At 43.0% G+C, this 20,186-nt stretch overlaps 1 protein-coding gene across 1 annotated transcript in view; it reads right to left on the reverse strand.

The window, feature by feature from the left end:
• Positions 1-16,122, reverse strand: part of LOC113012482 (calpain-1 catalytic subunit-like) — a 29,757-nt gene extending 13,635 nt beyond the window's left edge. The window contains exons 1-15 of the mRNA XM_026152721.2: positions 13,216-16,122; positions 8,868-9,135; positions 6,768-6,837; positions 6,568-6,686; positions 5,959-6,092; positions 5,703-5,877; positions 4,923-4,997; positions 4,758-4,843; positions 4,468-4,542; positions 4,181-4,341; positions 1,261-1,418; positions 954-965; positions 651-859; positions 496-535; positions 326-391 (exon numbers count right to left, since the gene is read on the reverse strand). Coding sequence (XP_026008506.1) covers positions 326-391; positions 496-535; positions 651-859; positions 954-965; positions 1,261-1,418; positions 4,181-4,341; positions 4,468-4,542; positions 4,758-4,843; positions 4,923-4,997; positions 5,703-5,877; positions 5,959-6,092; positions 6,568-6,686; positions 6,768-6,837; positions 8,868-9,119 — 1,632 coding nt within the window. The 5' untranslated portion in view covers positions 9,120-9,135; positions 13,216-16,122. The remainder of the gene's footprint in view (positions 1-325; positions 392-495; positions 536-650; positions 860-953; positions 966-1,260; positions 1,419-4,180; positions 4,342-4,467; positions 4,543-4,757; positions 4,844-4,922; positions 4,998-5,702; positions 5,878-5,958; positions 6,093-6,567; positions 6,687-6,767; positions 6,838-8,867; positions 9,136-13,215) is intronic.
• Between the last annotated feature and the right edge of the window lie 4,064 nt (positions 16,123-20,186).

Consider the following 20,186-nt stretch of genomic DNA (forward strand, 5'->3'; position numbering starts at 1 on the left):
CTTTCACTTTAAAATTTCTCACTTTTATACACAACTGATGTTCTGTTGTGGATTTTTTTAGTTGAGAACAAATGTAACGAAATGCATTTAAACTTTCGTGTTAGCACGTTTTATGTTCATTGTATACAGAAGTCAAACAGTTTTATTTTGTGCACTGAAGTATAATAGTTAGTCAAACCTCTCACAGATAAGTTTTAGATAAAGATGAAAAAAATCTTATCAAACAAACAAAAGTTTCCACTGTGTGATAAAACTCAGTCTATATAAGAGAAATAGTAAACTCAACAGTGTCAAGTATGCTCGTGAGAAAATAACAGGAAGTTACCTTGTCAGAGTGTTTATGGAAAAACTCTCTCCTTTGTTCATCATCTTGTTGATTTTTTACCTTGACCTGAAACAGAGAAATTAAATTCTGTGTTAAATAAAAAGCTATTTACATATCATTTAGCATATAACACAACCGCAACCAGACGTGATTTATTGTTGAACACCCACCTTCTCATCAAGCTCATGTTTGTGATCACCAGAATTATCACTGCAGAGAAAGAAAAAAATCACAATTTATTTGTTCTTGTCTGTTTTGCATATATCTCATGCAGATTGTTCCAATTTAGCAATGTTGTGTTTGCACAAACAATGAGCGTGCATACTAGCAGTTGGTCTCTGATTTTGCGTGGATGGTCAGGATAAAGGAGGCTGTCTCGTTGGGATTGAAGGTGGATGGCACAATCAAGTATTCCCCATGCTTTAACATAAAGAACTCCATCACCTCACGGGCATTCAGGTAGGTTTTAGTTTGGGCAACAGGTGCCTGGGATTTGAAGAACTCCTCTGTAAACTTCCCTCTCTGTGTCTTATACTGAAATAGCAGGTAGATATGTCAGTTATCTTACACCATTTAAAGTGGGACTGCTGTATCTGTAAATGGGAACTGGATACAAACTGTTTCTTACTTTTTCAGTCACCTTGAAGGAAATCAGTGCAAGTTGGTTCATGTTCAGAATAAGAAATATACTCAGTTAGTGTCAGAATACAACCCTAATGAAATCTGTATGCATCTTTTACTAATGATTATATGCTCTTCAAAGATGATGACAACTGAGCCAAAGGTTTAATCATTGAAGGAATAGCAGTGTAGCCTTCAAGTTGAGGTTATCCTTATCACCATCCTGATGTGCAATACCTTTGCAACTTGGAAACGATTCAAAACATAAAAGTGTCATGACATTTCCATATTAGGCAGCAAAGAGTAATGTTTACCTCAAATATGAAAAACCCAATGTGGAGGTTTTGCGCCAGGTGTCTGTTCCTTTTTTCGGGCTTTTGCATGAGAGACACCATTATGTTTTTATCACCGTCTTTCTCTGAGTATCCACCGCAAATTTTGAAACGACACTGTGGATTAGTCCAGAAACTGTCTAGAAAGCAAATAAAAAACATGGTTTATTTGCTGGACACAAAAAAATGAAAGTTCAAAAATGAACCTGAAAGCAAGGCTGGTTAAATAGTCCAGGTCAGGTGGGTGAAAGGTTCACTGAACTTTTGTTTAATAAATGACAAAGTCATGCAATTAAATGAGCTATATAGATAATATACTGTGGAAAAGACTTTACAACTCTGTTTATGGGTCTGTATTGTTATGGATGTCCAACTTATTCTTTCCATTCACAAGAAAAATCTATGTTACCATATTTGGGCTTTTAATATTGTAACATATTTTTTACTACTGGTTACAGAATTTTAATACCTACAATACTTGGAAAAAATAGCTGAAATTTGCATTCACATTTTTTTTAGTTTAACATAACAGAGTTATGTTAAACTAAAAAAAAAATAAGCAATGACCTTAATACTAACTACACTAACTAAAGAACTTGTTGCCCTATTGGACCCATTGTTAATTTTAGGGTCCGCATCAAGACTAAAAGAATAATCTTATTTAATAATTGCTGAAATAAATTCCTACATAGCACCTATGACCTTCAGGACTCTTTTATCTCTTTTAATTGTCTATTTCATCAAATATAATAAGATGGATAAAGAAACCGAGGTTCATAAAAATCTTAAATGTGAATCTGTTAAATATTAAAATCACACAAACACTACATGTATGTGTTCGTGCTTTACCAATTTGTGCTTATTTCGGTACATTCTTTCTAGTATACACTCTCGGTCAAAAGTTTTAGAACATCCCAATTTTCCCAATTATTTATTGCAATTCAAGTCATTCAAGTCCAGTGAATAGCTTGAAATGGTACAAAGGTAAGTGAACTACCGGAGGTAAAAAAGATAAATAAATAAGATTTTTTTTTAAATGGCGTGGTTACCCAAATTAATGTACATTTTTGGAATTATACACAAAGGCCTTTTTCATGGAACACAAAATGGGTTAGCAATTAAAAGCTGTGCTGGGACAATGGAGGTTGATCAAGCTTTGAAAACTTCAATTACTGATTCCTACATGGGTTCCAACTTTTCTGGATTCCTTCCAACCCCCTCTGTCTGCATAAAAGCAGTATAAAACACACTGTGGTACCATACCCTTGTGATCAGTTGAACAGTACTGTACTGCAGAAAGCACTGCGTTGCTACAAAAATGGCCAGAAAAATGCAATTAACAATGGAAGCGAGACAGACCATCATAACGCTTAAAAATGTATCCTGAAAAATTGATTCTGTTCATCTGGACGAAGCGTTTTCAGTCGGAGAAACATTTCATGACAGTGAGTACTGTTTTCTTCCCCATCAAAAGGCACTCAGAAACTGGAGCAAACTCTGACAGGAAGAGGTCTGGCAGACCCAAAGCCACAAATGGTAAATGGCCTGCATTTGTATAGCGCTTTTCTAGCCCATAGGACCCCAAAGCGCTTTACACTACATTCAGTCATTCACCCATTCACACACTGGCGATAGCAAGCTACATTGTAGCCACAGCTGCCCTGGGGCACACTGACAGAGGCAAGGCTGCCGGACACAGGCGCCACCGGGCCCTCTGACCACCACCAGTAGGCAAACATGGTTAGTATCTGGGATCGAACCACCGACCTTCTGATTAGTGGCTGACCTGCTCTGCCACCTGAGCTACAGCCACCTCAAATAACTCAGAGGACACGTTTCTGAGAAACTACGTGGCTCACAGGACAACAGCTTCAAGCACAGTTTAATAGTGGTCATAGTAAGCAAGTCTCAGTTTCAACTGTGAAGAGAAGACTTCGAGCTGCAGGTTTGACAGGACAATGCTAAGACATCAGAATAAGACAAAGAGGCTTGCCTGGGCCATGAAACATCGCCACTGGACTACTGAAGACTGGAAGAAGGTATTGTGGACTGATGAATCAAAATTTGAACTCTTCGGTTCACCATGCAGGATCTTTGTACTCAAGTAGGGGAAGAATGGTTCCACAGTGTGTGGCATCAACTGTCAAACATGGAAGAGGAAGTGTGATGGTCTCAGGCTGTTTTGCTGGATCCAGGGTGGGTGACTTGTACATAGTGAGAGGCACCCTAAACCAAAACAGCTACCAAAGCAATCTGCAGCGCCATGCAATACCCTCTAGTATGCACCTAGTTGTTCAGGTGTTCATCCTACAGCAAGATAATGAACCAAAACATAAATCCAAGCTATGCCACAACTACCTCAGGAAAAAAAGAACAAGATAAGCTTGAAAACATGGAGTGTCCAGCACAGTCTCCAGAATTAAATCCCATCGAGCTGGTTTGGGATGAACTGGACAGAAGAGTGAAAGCAAAGCAACCTACAAGTGCCACACATTTATGGGAACTTCTGCAACAGATATGGGAAGAACTTTCAGAATAATATTTGATTTCTATTGTAGAACGAATGACACAGGTGTGTCCAGCTGTTCTATGGTAAATGGTTATTGGACTGATTCTTATATAGAGCTTTTCTCTCCTGGAGCACTCAAAGCGCTTTGTATCTGCCAACGGTGGCTACTTTGAAGAGTCAAAGTTGATAGTACATTTTGGTCTCTAAATTGATTCCATGATTTATTTTTTTAACTCCAACTGCTTATTTGTACAATGTTTTCATTTCAGAGTGCAATGAGACAGTAAAATGCATAATTTTCACAAAAAATAAATAAAATTGGGGTGTTCTAAAACTTTCAACTGATACTGTATGTATTTAATGTTTCAACGCATTTGCAATGAGATTTAATACCTCTGTAATTAAGGCAACCTCCAGCAGTGGTTCCTGCAACCCATCGGCCCTCATACACAGAGGTCGTCCACTGACTAGAGTCACTTTCATTAAAGAAGTCAGGAGACAGCCCGCAGATGTCAATATCTGCGTAGAACTTACAGAAATCTTCAAAGGTCATCCTGTAAAAATCAGATGAATTTTGAGATTACTTGTTTTACATCTGGATGGGCTGTTAGGGTACAATGCAAAAAGTGTTTGTATTTTGTGTTTGGTTTTTTGTTTTTTAATTTCACAAGTTTTCTTACCAAAACTCTCCATCATCAGCCACTGAAAGGCACATTTCACGGTCTTCAGGACTCACAGTTTGCCACAGAGGAGACCTCAAAGAAAATTTGTCATTTTATTTAGACAAAGAGACAGCTTTTCAAAATTCTTTTGAATATTCAAAGGGAGTTCAGAAAAGCTCTCCTGCATGTGTCCACAGCCATACTTGAAATATAATCTTTACACTAGATAGAAGGCTACCACATAGGTTTTGACATTGATTTGCTTTCCATCTTTTAAGTTGAGAGCCATGAGTGTGAGTCTGACTTACCGATCACTCCAGTCTCCTTTCCACTCTCCTTTACCCCAGGGATTCCACAAACGCACAAGGTATACGATTTTTCCTCGACTCATCATCTGACCGCAAACCACCATTTTTTTTTGTTAATTTTAAGTATCATTTGATTTTTTTTCTATTTCCAGTACAAATCTTTACCTCTTTGATACCTGTCACAGTGTATGCATGGCCTGCAACCAGTCCATTTGGTAATATTTCGTTACCAGATGTCTCCTACAAGACAAAAGCATTTGCCACTAGTAAAGTAGAATATTATACATTAAGAACATCAACTTCTGTTGATGATGATGAAGCCAATAAATCATTTTACGTGTGCAAGTGACTGTGAAATTGTTTGCTTGTGGCTAAATTCGACACTACTTTGCTCAGATGTTTTTCAAAATGTTATTTCCTTGCAGAGTTAAATATATACTAAATGTCAGACTGGCATGAGTACGCACAATAACTGAACAAAAGCAGCTTTGGTGTCTTAAAACAGGACCCATTCATTTATATCAAACTGGCTCATGTAAGCAAAGGTTTTCCAGCATTTGAGTCTTGATTCTCTGTCTATAGCACACACAGAGCCATCCCTGCCTTGCCAATGAACTTTATCCTTGGGTAATGTCAAGACCATGTTATAAGTGTTACAAACAGTCGTTTTATAGCGGCATTTATAAAGTGACTGTAATAAAAGCTTATAACCATGACTAAGGTCTTTTTAGCTGCTTTGGCAGATGTTTAAACCTCTGTCTCTAGGTAGATTCTGACAAAATGATACCAAAACTGCGCCGGATACAGTTATAAAACTTTATAGGTGTTTAGTGAGATCAAAATGAAAGTATAAAAACAAGTCCTGTATGAGTGAGTATAGGGCAGCAGAAGTATCAGGGACATTAAGCCAATGCTGGTGCTTCTGTGTGGTGTAGTTCTACTTACCCTGGGAGGTGTACCACAGCCCATCAGTGTGTTTGATTTGCCAGCTCTGCAGATCAGCCCCCACAGGCTTGGACTCGGTTGTGACAGCTCGATGTTAATGTGAACGCCACCGGTGAAGTCCATCATAGCCTCTGAAGGAGTTCCAGCAATCATGTCGGAGTAGGAACCACAAACCCTGACAGGATAATACAGTTTTTTAATATTTAGAGAAATCACACCTTCAACTCTCATTATGTCTAAGATTAAGATTGCATACTTAGCATAGGCTTTCTCCAGGAGAGCAGGCCAGAATTCATTTTGGTTTTTGGAATGAACAAAGATTAGTCTGCCATTGATTGTTGGTAGTTTGTCATCAATGACCACATCCTCCCACTGCCCAAATCTCCAGAACTGGGGGGAAAAAAGAATCTAGCATGTCACTCTTGATTTATTATTTAAAAAAAAAAAAGTCTTGTAGCGTGTTGGCGCTCGACCTCGGTCTGTAAAAGTGATGATAGATGAAAAGATGATTCGGGCCGGGAATTTTGTTCCCTTTCAGGCCAATCTGATATTTAGGAAAATGCATATCCAGCAATTTATTTCCTCTCCTGTGACCCTAAAAGTTGCAGGATTCTGCATTTACGTTACACACAGTTTAGTTTCAACATGAAAATGTGTTAAAATAAAATATAAGCAGTAAAAAAAATTTTAAACCCATAGCACATGCTTTTTAACTAGTTTATTCTGCTGTGGTTAAAATACAAACAAAAAGGAATATCTCAAAAATAACTAAATAAATCACTAAGTATTTTTGACAGGTGTGTTTTTATTGAACACAAGTAGTGATCAATAAAAATATTTTGTGTTGTTACATGTTGGTGTTTACCCTGAAGTGAAAAATCCCACAGTAGTTCTCATCAAATCGTTGTTCAAGCGGGACAACTTCTGCGAAAATGGATTTCTGGAACGTCAGCGCTCCGATTGACGCAAGAAACCAGCAGTTTCCTGTTCAAAAATATTCTCAGGGTTACCACAGGAAATCAGGTGAGGAGAACAATAAATATATTCATGAAGACATTTCCCTACCTAGTTTCCCTTGACCAAAATCAAACCTGGAGACTCCGTCAAGTACTAAGACTGGAAAACGAACAATTTCCTGAAAAAGGGAGAGTGCTGATCAGGAAGTAAAGTTCTGGAAGTGTTAAAGGAAAGAATGCACATTTCCTTTAGTGTATCCTTCACAAAAATGTGCATTTATTCATCCACACTGAAATAATCTTTCAATTATTTTAAGAGTCACAATAGCATGTTGAAGACTGTTGTTTCGTTGAACCAAACAAAAAAGCATACCTGAAATCTGTTTTTGGAAAGTATAAGAGAAGGTACTTGTACTTAAAGCTGCAGTGTATCAAATACAGTGGGGCAAAAAAGTATTTAGTCAGCCACCGATTGTGCAAGTTCCCCCACTTAAAATGATGACAGAGGTCAGTAATTTGCACTAGAGGTACACTTCAACTGTGAGAGACAGAATGTGAAAAAAAAATCCATGAATTCACATGGTAGGATTTGTAAAGAATTTATTCGTAAATTAGGGTGGAAAATAAGTATTTGGTCACCTCAAACAAGGAAAATCTCTGGCTCTCACAGACCTGTAACGTCCTCTGTAAGAAGCTTTTCTGTCCCCCACTCGTTACCTGTATGAATGGCACCTGTTTGAACTCATCATCTGTATAAAAGACACCTGTCCACAGCCTCAAACAGTCAGACTCCAAACTCCGTCATGGCCAAGACCAAAGAGCTTTCGAAGGACACCAGGAAAAGTATTGTAGACCTGCACCAGACTGGGAAGAGTGAATCTACAATAGGCAAGCAGCTTGGTGTGAAAAAATCAACTGTGGGAGCAATCATCAGAAAATGGAAGACATACAAGACCACTGATAATCTCCCTCGATCTGGGGCTCCACACAAGATCTCATCCCGTGGGGTCAAAATGATCATGAGAACGGTGAGCAAAGATCCCAGAACCACACGGGGGGACCTGGTGAATGACCTGCAGAGAGCTGGGACCAAAGTAACAAAGGTCACCATCAGTAACACACTACAACGGCAGGGAATCAAATCCCGCAGTGCCAGACGTGTTCCGCTGCTGAAGCCAGTGCATGTCCAGGCCCGTCTGAAGTTTGCCAGAGAGCACATGGATGATACAGCAGAGGATTGGGAGAATGTCATGTGGTCAGATGAAACCAAAGTAGAACTTTTTGGTATAAACTCAACTCGTCGTGTTTGGAGGAAGAAGAATACTGAGTTGCATCCCAAGAACACCATACCTACTGTGTAGCATGGGGGTGGAAACATCATGCTATGGGGCTGTTTTTCTGCCAAGGGGACAGGACGACTGATCCGTGTTAAGGACAGAATGAATGGGGCCATGTATCGTGAGATTTTGAGCCAAAACCTCCTTCCATCAGTGAGAAGATGAAACGAGGCTGGGTCTTCCAACATGACAATGATCCAAAACACACCGCCCGGGCAACAAAGGAGTGGCTCCGTAAGAAGCATTTGAAAGTCCTGGAGTGGCCTAGCCAGTCTCCAGACCTCAACCCCATAGAAAATCTGTGGCGGGAGTTGAAAGTCCGTGTTGCTCGGCGACAGCCCCAAAACATCACTGCTCTCGAGATCTGCATGGAGGAATGGGCCAAAATACCAGCTACTGTGTGTGCAAACCTGGTAAAGACCTATAGTAAACGTTTGACCTCTGTTATTGCCAACAAAGGTTATGTTACAAAGTATTGAGTTGTATTTTTGTTATTGACCAAATACTTATTTTCCACCCTGATTTACGAATAAATTCTTTACAAATCCTACCATGTGGATTCATGGATTTTTTTTTTTCACATTCTGTCTCTCACAGTTGAAGTGTACCTCTGGTGCAAATTACTGACCTCTGTCATCATTTTAGGTGGGGGAACTTGCACAATCGGTGGCTGACTAAATACTTTTTTGCCCCACTGTATCTGTGTCGAGCTCTGACAAACTAAACCAGAAACCTGACTGTGCTGTTTTTGAACCGTAGAATAAGAAATTCTTCGTGTAGTGAGACTCAATCTAAATGCAGTGAAAGTACTAAAACTGAATTGCTCTTTTTATAATCAGCTGAGCAGTTTAGCTTTACAAAATTACACTCACTGCTGGTCGCCGCCACTCCACACAGGCCAGTTCAGAAGGGCTCAGTATGCCATGGCGTAGTATCTCTTGACCAATGGACCTTCTGTCAGGTAGAAATGTCTCATCAATGAAGCTTACTCCTCTTGTGAGGCAGTACTGTTTCAACTGCTCGTAGTCTTGGCCCAAGAACTTCTGGGGCTTGGTGAATTTTCCGAAACCGTCCTTCTTGTAGCGGGCCTCTATGATGTTCAAGCATACACCGGGAGGAGGCATCACTGCAGTTTTTGAACTGTTTACAAGAATTTTGCATTAAAAATCCAGAAAATATAAGAGATTAAAGAACGCAGCACTACCTATTTAGGTTGGGTATAGATCAAGGGTGTGGGAATGGCATTTCAAAATGGGAAGTCATGACACAAATGATACATATTTTAAATAAATATAATGAGCTACAGTATGATGGAAAAAGATAATTCCATTATGGTGCATAAAATCATATTTGCAGCTCGCTGAAAAAGAGCAAAAATGAGTTCAAACTTTAGATAGTTCATGTGAAATTATTGCAAATTGCGGTTCGCCCAACTATTATGAAACATAGTTTACAACAAGATTATTATTAACATTATAATACTAATAATAATTAGGCATTTTTGAGAACTTTTTTGTCAGGAAAACAAGGTTAAAGGCTTTTATATTAATTATTATGTTATATTGTTCCAAACATTAAAAATATATGTAAAATGTAAAGGTTTTCATTATGTTGGACCTTATTTGCACCCTGAATGGAAAAATTTAAAAGTATACCTTTAACATTCATTCTTTTTCAGGGGCTTCTCTTTTGTTAGTGTCTAAAAATGTAAACAAATTCTGCTATAAACACTTTTTTTATGATAGTCTTAAAAATATAATATCTTCATGCATAAACAATACCTTGTAAGGTCAACTGTGTTAGGATGCCTGGGTCGTTGACCCAGGTTTTTTGAGTTTATTATATTATTTATACTTTCTAGTCTTTGGTTTCTTTGAGTTCTGTCTTATGGTTTATGTCTCTGTCTTCTTTAGTTGCTCTGTCTTTCTATCACCTGTATCCCCTTGTCTAGTTCGCGTCTCTGTGTATCCTTAGTTCCTATATCCCCGTGTTCAGTCAGTGTTTGTGTCTGCCCTGGTCCCACATCTCTGTTCCCTCTGTAGTGCCTGCATGTGAGTCTGTGTTATGTGTTTCCTGTTTTACTTTGAAGGTCTATGTCTTATCTCAGTGTGTTCAGTTTACGCTTCTTTGGTCTCGTCAGTTCTGATTTGTCCCAGCTGTGTTTTCCTCCTGTTACTCATTCCCTGATTGCTCCTTCTGTGTATTTAAGCCCTGTGTTTCTCTGTGTCTGTGTCGCGATCTACCGTTTACCTTGCTGTGTGTTCTGTCATTCCTCCAGTTTAAGTTTATTTTGAGTTTTTCCAGTTATGTTATATTTTGAGTATCACATTAAAGCCATTTTGAGTTCACGACTGTCTCCGGAGTCTGCACCTTGAGTCCTATCCCTGTCCGCACACAGCCGCCACCTAACTGAAGATCGCGACCAGAACATGGACCCAGCAGACATTGAACTCCAGGAGCGACGCCGAGCAGCCTTTGCCCAGCTGGAGGAGGAACTCCGCTGGAAGCCATGGCTCACCCCTGACGTTGGGCGCATTTTCCATGGCACTCGGCTGGCTCTCGGCGGTCCCCGGAGCTGCCAGAAGTCTCCACCTGTGGCTCCGCTAGCACGCAAGATGCGGCCGTTTCAGTTGGGAGTCCTCCATGTGGCTTCAGGCGTTCACGCTCCAGCCTCAGCGTCACCGTTCTGTGCACCAGAGGCTCAGTTGCTCACACCGCCAGCTACCTCTGCCCAAAGGAAACGGCGCTCACATCGCCATCATATGGACACTTCGGAACAACCTCCGGTGGTGAGTCAAAAGGACTACACTTTCCAAACTCCACCTGAGCCGTTGATCAGTAAAGATTATGAACTCACCTCAGACACTTTTGGGATTTCTTTTCTCGACGAGGATTTGGATTGGGAGGCCAGTTTTGGTTTGAATCTTCCCGCGCTAGTTCATCACAATAAGCATTCGTCTGAGATTTTTAGTTCGAGGTCTGCTCGTTGGGGTGGGAACAAATTAAAACCTGAGTTTGCCGAGTCTGTTTTTTCTGAGATTGTGAACACTGCTAAACCTAAGACTGTACAGACTGTTAAACGTGGTGGGAAAGGGTCGTCACCTGTTTTTGATGAGCCAGTTTCCAGTGTGCCTGCTCCTTTGCCTTCCGGTGCTCCTTCGCCCAGGGCAACTGCGGTCCAGCCATCTCCTGCACCTGTATCAGTTCCTCAGGTGAGGGGGGGCTAGGGCCCAGTTTGTCCCTGCTCCACTTTCCAGGCCAGCTGAGGCTCCGCTAGTCTCTGCGCCCGTGCCTATTCCGCGGGTGGGAGCGGCTACTGCCCAGCAGGCCCCTGCACCGGTTTCTGTCCTCGCTGGAGGCTCGGGTGAGCCCGTCCAGCAGTTTTCCGTAGGCTCGGAAGACATAGCTCAGCTTAGTGCTCATCCACCACCTCACCCACCATTACTGCCATCGTTACAACAGTCAATACAACTTAAACTTCTGTCCATAGCTCGAACATTAGCTCACCTATCGGCTCAGTCACCTGCTCAGTTACCGCCTCAGTTGTTTACTCAGCCTCCCGACTCCGCTGGAGGGTCCGAGGGGCCCGTTCAGCCACCTGTCTCTGGAGGGTCCGAGGGGCCCGTTCAGCCACCTGTCTCTGCTGGAGGGTCCGAGGAACCGCTTCGGCCATCTCTTCCTGCTGGAGGGTCCGAGGGGCCCGTTCAGCCTCTTGCCTCGTCAGCTGGGGGTTCGGGAGGACCCAGTCAGCACGTCCCAGTGTCTGCTGATGGTTCTGGCGTGGCCGTTCAGCCACCACCGGCTCCTCCGCCTGGTCCGGCCTCAGCCTCTGCAGCTCCGCCTCCTGGTCCGGCCTCAGCCTCTGCAGCTCCGCCTCCTGGTCCGGCCTCCGAGTGTTCAGCTTCGTCTGCTCCTGAGGTCTCCGTGCTGTCTGTTCCTGCCCGTCCCGTCCGGCCTGCACGTCTTGCCCGTCCCGTCCGGCCTGCACGTCCTGCCCGTCCTGCTCGTCCTGCACGTCCTGTCCGGCCGATGACTGGACGTCGTTGCCGTCATGGACGGCCCCCTGAACTACGCCGCCGCCGGTGCCTCCCACCCGGCCGGCCTCCTGAACTGTTTTCTGGGCTCTTGGACTGTCAGCCTCCGGGCCGGCCCCCTGACCTTTTTTGAGACTGTTGCCGGGGCCTCTGCGCCTTTCGTGAGCTCTTTTGTTTGTTTGCTTTTGGACTATGCCTGGGCCTTGGTGCTGTTGTTTTGGACTTTGTTCCTGTGTTTTGTTCTGTTGCTTTCCGGGCTCCATTGTTTGTTCTTTTTTTGTTTCTGGCTCCTTGTTTGGTTTTGTTTCGAGCCCTCCATCCTGTTTCCCCCGCCGCCCACCCTGGTTGGGTTGTTTTTGGTTTTTTTTTTTGTTTTGGTATTTTGGTTTGGGCTGTCTGGAAGCCAGCCCTTAAGGGGGTGGGGGGTGGGGGGGGGGGGGGTACTGTTAGGATGCCTGGGTCATTGACCCAGGGTTTTTGAGTTTATTATATTATTTATACTTTCTAGTCTTTGGTTTCTTTGAGTTCTGTCTTATGGTTTATGTCTCTGTCTTCTTTAGTTGCTCTGTCTTTCTATCACCTGTATCCCCTTGTCTAGTTCGCGTCTCTGTGTATCCTTAGTTCCTATATCCCCGTGTTCAGTCAGTGTTTGTGTCTGCCCTGGTCCCACATCTCTGTTCCCTCTGTAGTGCCTGCATGTGAGTCTGTGTTATGTGTTTCCTGTTTTACTTTGAAGGTCTGTGTCTTATCTCAGTGTGTTCAGTTTACGCTTCTTTGGTCTCGTCAGTTCTGATTTGTCCCAGCTGTGTTTTCCTCCTGTTACTCATTCCCTGATTGCTCCTTCTGTGTATTTAAGCCCTGTGTTTCTCTGTGTCCGTGTCGCGATCTACCGTTTACCTTGCTGTGTGTTCTGTCATTCCTCCAGTTTAAGTTTATTTTGAGTTTTTCCAGTTATGTTATATTTTGAGTATCACATTAAAGCCATTTTGAGTTCACGACTGTCTCCGGAGTCTGCACCTTGGGTCCTATCCCTGTCCGCACACAGCTGCCACCTAACAAACTGCACCAGTAATAACATTTGAACTTACAAAGCCCATAGTTTGCATTCACAGCAGCAGGAAGGACCACACTGATACAAATGCAAATTAAGGATCATCTGGTTTAAAGTTTTAAAAGCAGGTCTTACCTCACTTACTCAAAAGTGAAAAGCTGTGCAGAAAAAGGTGTAGTTGCGTCGCGGTGAACCGGTGGGTGAGAACCAAGTAGCTTCGACTCTGCATTTAAGCACCTGAGGCTGTGCACGCTGTCCTTATGTTTCTAACACAGATATGAAAATCACCTTTGAACAAACCACGCCTGCGCTGACCTGTAGCTCATAATAATCTACTTCCTGCAAGCTACTGTATGACCAAAAGAGAGAGGGCCTAGAGAGAGTTTCACTTCATTCAAGTGACCCTCCACTAGCCCATATTTATGTGTATCACAGTCTTATACGTTTATGTGTTTATGGTATCCACTTTCATGTTTAGAGAACAGTAGTTGCTGTTAATGGTTAGCCTGTCAGCAGTAAAATTGAAAGTACTCACTGCTTGCAGTAGAGTAGTATAGAATAGAGTGCCTTTATTGTCACTAGACAGATGTACAATGAGATACAGAGCATCTCCTGCTCACTATGGCTGTGCTTCTTGTTGGCTTCCAGTATTTGCAGTCCTCACAGTATGACTGAAATCTGTTTTTTATATCTTTGTGTGAACCTCAAAAGTTCTATAGTTGATAAATAACTGTTGCCATAAAAAAAATCAACATTAGTCACCATTTTGAGATGATCTCAGCAGACACAGTGACGTGCTGAACACATTTAAGAAATCATTCTTTGTTTCTTAAAACAAAGCCCATATATTATATTTGTGTGACAGCCATCCTAAACCAAATTTGTGCCCACACACCTGTCAGACAAAGAGCCACTTTACCCCGTCTGACCCAATTTACTTAGTTAATTACCTTTAAGCAAACATACAAAGAAAACCCCTAATAAGACCTGTTACTGGGAGTCACATGGTCAGTAAACTGTCAGCGTATGTGTCGCTTTAGAACAAACATCCTATGAAATATAGACGTTTGAAGCAAAGTGTCCTGCCCTAAACAGCAGCATGAAATTTATAAATTGAGCACATGGCTTGGACGTATCCCAGGCTAATGTAAGGTGTGTGCCAACTACCATGACACACCTGCCACCATTAGCGTTAGACTTAATGATTATTCACTGTGTAAACAATAGCAGGCACACAGTTGCTTTCTGGTGCTGCTAAGTGTCATGGTCCTGGGTCATTTTGACCCAGTGTTCTTAGTTTTTCTGTAGTTTTGTATTTTGTTTCTTATGTCCATTGGATTGTTTGGTTTGGTATTTGGATTCCCTCTGTGTCCATGTTTTTATTGTGGTGTTTGCTCTGGTACCGTGTTCCCATCCTATGTGTTCTGTGTTCTCCTCATCCCCTCGTATTCATCCTTCTTCTCTGCCTCTCTCTCTGCCTCTCTCTCTCCGTGCTCATCTCTGTGTACTGTGTTGTGTTTAAGGTCCACATCTTGGTGTCAGTATCGTCAGTTTCGTGTCCTCCCTGCTCGGCCATGAGTAATTGTCTTCAGCTGTGTTCCCCGTGTGTTCCCACTTCCCTCGTTACCTTCTGTGTATTTATGTCAGAGTGTCCCTTTGTTCTGTGTTGCGTCGTCCCTCTAGGTTGTGTGCATTTTCCGTGTCTTCCCAGCGCCTCAGCTTTTAGTTGCTCCCAGTATAGTTTTATATGACTTCTTATGTTCCTGTTAATAAAGACCGGCCTTTGAGTTCATCCCCGTGTGTCTAGAGCCGTGCATTTGGGTCCTCTCTTGCCTTCACACAGCCGCCGCATGACACTAAGCCTTGTTTAGTTAATAGGTCAAATTTAACAACTGAACTGACATTACACTGGCAAGTCAAGCTGAACTCTCTGTGACTGAAGATACTAAAGGAACCAATATTGTATTTATAGTTAACCTTTTTTCAAAAAGAAAGTGAAAAAATATGGTTAAAAATAGTTTCTTGAGTCCAGAAGGGCAGCGTCAGCCTACTTTAATGAGCAAAGTTGATTCAAAGGGTAATGAAAGGAATAAAATATTATATAGGCTGAGATACAGCTACTATTGGTCTGTGTATTATCTGTCAATCCATTCACAATTTAATTCAAGTCATAACTGAATGTTTGTGGTATAGAATAAGAAGTATTTACTAACTCATATTGAATATTATCACCCGTTAATCTTAATTATGTTAATTATGTGTTATAATTTATTTTAATGTGAGATGGGTACATTTGCGTGCTACCATCTGCACGGTAGCATGCAAAGAACAACTATAATCTCCCATATTTTAAAACATGTTTAAAAATGTCATCTTTGGACTTTAATACAGGGAATCTGTTACCTGTCTGTCATGAGAGCTCCACCCTGAAACTACACCTTAAAAACACAAAGGCAGATGCACAACAGACGACATCTGCTTTCTACATTTTGACTCTCAAAAAAACAGTCAAATTACTTTGTTTAGACAACTATTGGAGGATATGACTAATGAAATAAGTAAAGTGAAGTTCTGGCTTGATAAAAACAAATTATCATTAAATTTGAATAAATCTAAACTTATGTTATTTGGAAATAGTAGTTTAAATACAAATGCAAAGATTCAAATAAATGGTGTTGATATTGAAAGAGTCAGTGAAAATAAATTTCTGGGGGTAATAATAGATGAAAAACTTAACTGGAGAGCTCACGTAAGATATATTCATTCCAAAGTATCACGAAGCATTGCAGTACTAAACAAGGCAAAACAGGTATTCGACAGAACATCACTTCATATTCTCTACTGTTCACTGGTTTCACCATACTTAAGCTATTGTGCAGAGGTCTGGGGCAATAACTATAAAACCACATTACATTCACTTTTTACTCTTCAAAAGAAAGCAATTCGAATCATCCACAATGCAGGTTATAGGGAACATACAAACTCACTATTTTTGCAGTCTGAAATATTGAAAATTGACGATATAGTGAAATTCCAAACAGCACAAATACTATTCAAAGCAAAAAATAAAGAACTGCCAGGTAATATTCAGAGTATGTTTTTTTTTGAAAGAAGGAAGTTATAATTTAAGGGGTTTTTGTAACTTCAAAACAATGAAGGTACGTACTACAAGAAAAGGCTTTTGTGTTTCTGTTCAAGGAGTGAAACTATGGAACAAACTGAATATGGAATTAAAGCAATGTCCAAACATAAAACTGTTCAAAAAGAGTTATAAAAATATGATCTTCTCGATCTATAAAGAAAAGGAAAATATTTAAATTAAGTGAATGTCTCTATTTAAAAACACACAAACAAAAAATTCATGATGTGATATTATAGTATATAGTATATCAGAAATCTGTTCACTATTTTTATTACAAATTATATCAGTAAGGAAGCTGACTAAATATTCACTGATAATTTATGGGACAGGGGTGGGATTAAATAAGTGTATACTTCTTCCCACTCCCTTTCAACATGTAAATTAATCAGAATGTTTTTTTTGTATGTAATTTGTATAGTATATATTTTTTTTCTCTCATTTCTTTTCTAAATGTACTTGTATATTGTTCACATGTTGAAATAAATTACCAATCAATCAATCAATCAACGTTTTAAGGTGATTTGAATGTGCTAGTCATCTTTTTTCATAAAGACTATGTGAAAAGTGGATTTATATTTGAATCATTCAAAACAAAAGCAACCATGCACTCACAAAAACTCAAACCCTGGATTCAAAACCGAGCTATTTTCCCATCTTTGCCGTATTAGGTTTTGCATTTATCATTAATCATTCTTGGACAACAACAACAATCTTTATTTATAGAGCACATTTAAAAGCCAAGGGGATGCCAAAGTGCTTTACATAAAAGAATAAAAGAATAGAACAATTAACACTATAACATCAGAGTCATATAAGTGTGGAATTATGTTCACAGGTAAAAACCACTAATAAGAGTAAACTATAGCACATAGCTATAGCAAAGTAAAGCTGTACCATCAAACACAGTGATAGAGAACATAGACAACGCAAGACAACGCAAGACAAACAGAAAAATTAATAGAATAACTCACTGCAAACAAGGCCAGGATTTAACTGGTAGAAAAAGCAAGTTCAAACAGATATGTTTTAAGCCGTGATTTAAAAGATTGAATAGAATCAGACGCCCGGATGCCAATCGGGTGATTGTTCCACAGCTCAGGTGCAGCTAGAGCAAACGCTCGATCACCTCTAGACTTCAAACGAGATCTGGGCTGAACCAACAATAACTGTGAGGATGATCTTAAAGCCCTCGCAGGAACATATGAGTTTAAGAGTTCCTTAAGATAGCTTGGTCCTGTGTTATTAGTAATTTTAAAAGTAAGCAACAGAATTTTAAATTGAATACGAAATTTCACAGGCAACCAGTGCAGATCAGCAAGGACGGGAGTGATGTGAGCAAACTTCTTAGTTTTAGTTAGAATGCGTGCAGCGGCATTCTGGACTGTCTGTAATCTACATAGAAGGGTAGTGTCACGGCGGGGTGCGCCGATGTGTGCGGAAACAGGACCCAGAAGCAGATGATGACGAGGAATAGTAATGATTAACAGAAAAGTGAACCTTTATTGCGATGACGACAGGAAATGAACCAAGAGACCAAAGCAAACAGGCAAAACACTAAGAAACAAAACACTAAGCTGGCAAAACACTAAGAAACAAAACACTAAAGGTACTAAGACCAAAAACTATAACTATGATTGAGGTGGAAAATAAACAGGCTAAGACTATGACTATGACTGTAACTCTGGTGAGATAAACAGACGAACTGACAATGGCATGAAGAAAACAAAAGGCTTAAATACAGACATGAGGTGATCAGGGGAAGTGGCGACACATGGGGGAAAACAGCTGACAGACATAAACCTAATGACAGGACCAGGAGAGGAAAGCTAAATACAATGAACAAAGAACACATGACATTGTCAGAATAAAACAGGAAACAAGGCCAAAAAAAAACAAAATGTCCATCAAAAATCACAGGAGCGCAGGGAACAGTTCATGACTCCTCAGGGGACCGACCCGGAGGGTGACGGTCCAGAAAGTCATAGTCCATGTGATCAGGGGGCCGGCCCGGGGGGTGACGGTCCAGAAAGCCACGGTTCATGTGATCAGGGGGCCGGCCGTCCGTGCGGACGGCAACGGCGGCGACACGGAAACGGTTCAGGGGGCGACCTCGACGGCGGTGACGTGGAAACAGTTCAGGGGGCCGGCCGTGCGGAAGGCGACGGGGCGGAAACAGTTCAGGGGGCCGGCCGTGCGGAAGGCGGCAGCGGCGCCCAAGTGTCAGGCGTACCGGCCGAGGCTTGGAGGGCACAGGACCAGGTGACGCTGAAGCAGAGGCTGGCCCAGGCGACGCTGAAGCAGAGGCTGAGGCCGGACCAGGCCTATCAGAAGCAGAGGCAGAGGCCAGACCAGGCGTAGCAGAAGCACAGGCAGAGGCCGGACCAGGCGTAGCAGAAGCACAGGCAGAGGCCGGACCAGGCGTAGCAGAAGCACAGGCAGAGGCCGGACCCGACGAGGCTGAAGACTCTGAGGCCGGACCGACGAGGCTGAAGACTCTGAGGACGGACCGACGAGGCTGAAGACTCTGACGAGGCCGGACCAGACGAGGCTGAAGACTCTGACGAGGCCGGACCAGACGAGGCTGAAGACTCTGACGAGGCCGGACCAGGCGAGGCTGAAGGCTCTGATGAGGCTGGGCCTGGCGAGGCACAGGCTGAAGCTGGACCAGCCGATGACGAGGCGGCCGCAGATGGCGGCTGAACGGTCCCCTCGGACCCTCCAGCTGACGAGGCATGAGGCTGGACGGGCTCCTCGGGCCCTCCAGCTGACGAGGCAGGTTGCTTTTCAAGTTGCAGCAACACACAGTCTATAGTGGGTGAAATGAGTTTGTATGAGTTCTCAGACTGAGGTGTGGCAGAACCAGGTGAGGCGTCGTCCTCAGGCTGAGGCGTAGAAGCAGCAAGCAGTAGCGCAGCAGGTGGTGGTCCTGCAGGCGGCGGCACGGGAGCCGCAGGAGGTGGCGCTGCAGTCACAGGTGGTGAAGCAGAAGGTGGCCAGACGGGCTCCTCAGGCCCTCCAGCTGACGAAGCATGAGGCTGAACGGGCTCCTCGGGCCCGCCAGCTGACGTGGCGTGAGGCTGGACGGGCTCCTCGGGCCCTCCAGCAGACGTGGCATGAGGCTGGTGCGGTTCTCCTGAACCCCCAGCTGACGTGGCATGAGGCTGGATGGGCTCCTCGGGCCCTCCAGCTGACGAGGCATGAGGCTGGATGGGCTCCCCGGGCCCTCCAGCTGACGAGGCATGAGGCTGGATGGGCTCCTCGGGCCCTCCAGCTGACGAGGCATGAGGCTGGTGTGGTTCTCCTGAACCTCCAGCAGACGAAGCATGAAGCTGGCTGGATTCTCCTGAACCTCCAGCAGACGAAGCATGAAGCTGGCTGGATTCTCCTGAACCTCCAGCAAACGAAGCCTGAAGCTGGCTGGATTCTCCTGAACCTCCAGCAGACGAAGCATGAAGCTGGCTGGGTTCTCCTGAACCTCCAGCAAATGAAGCATGAAGCTGGCTGGGTTCTCCTGAACCTCCAGCAGACGAAACATGAGGCCAGACGGGCTCCCCGGGCCCTCCGGCTGACACTGAAATTGGCTGCACCAGCTGTACCTCCGTCTCCGGCTCCAAACCGGCCTGGATAGCAGTCCCACAGCAGCTTAGCTGAGCCTGATGGCTAGCTTTTCCAGGGCAAACAGTCTCGGTATAGCCGGGCTTATTAACCGGAAAAGTAGTGTCAATTTCAACAACTTCCTGAGAGAAAACATGAGGAGCCAAAATGTAATCACTCACTTGCGTTTGTGATACGGAGCGTCGGTGGCGCGCACGCCGCTTTTTCTTAGGAGTGGAAGACGGCGGAGCGATGGGTGGAAGTCCCTGGTAACTCCGAGGTCCCCCGAGAGCCAGTCGAGTTCCCCGGAAAGAGTGCTCGTGCTCCGGAATGAGCCACGGCTTCCACCGGAGCTCCTCCTCCAAGAGAG

This window comes from Astatotilapia calliptera, chromosome 19, assembly GCF_964374335.1.
Source record: "Astatotilapia calliptera chromosome 19, fAstCal68.1, whole genome shotgun sequence".
NCBI classification, from domain to species: Eukaryota; Metazoa; Chordata; class Actinopteri; order Cichliformes; family Cichlidae; genus Astatotilapia; species Astatotilapia calliptera.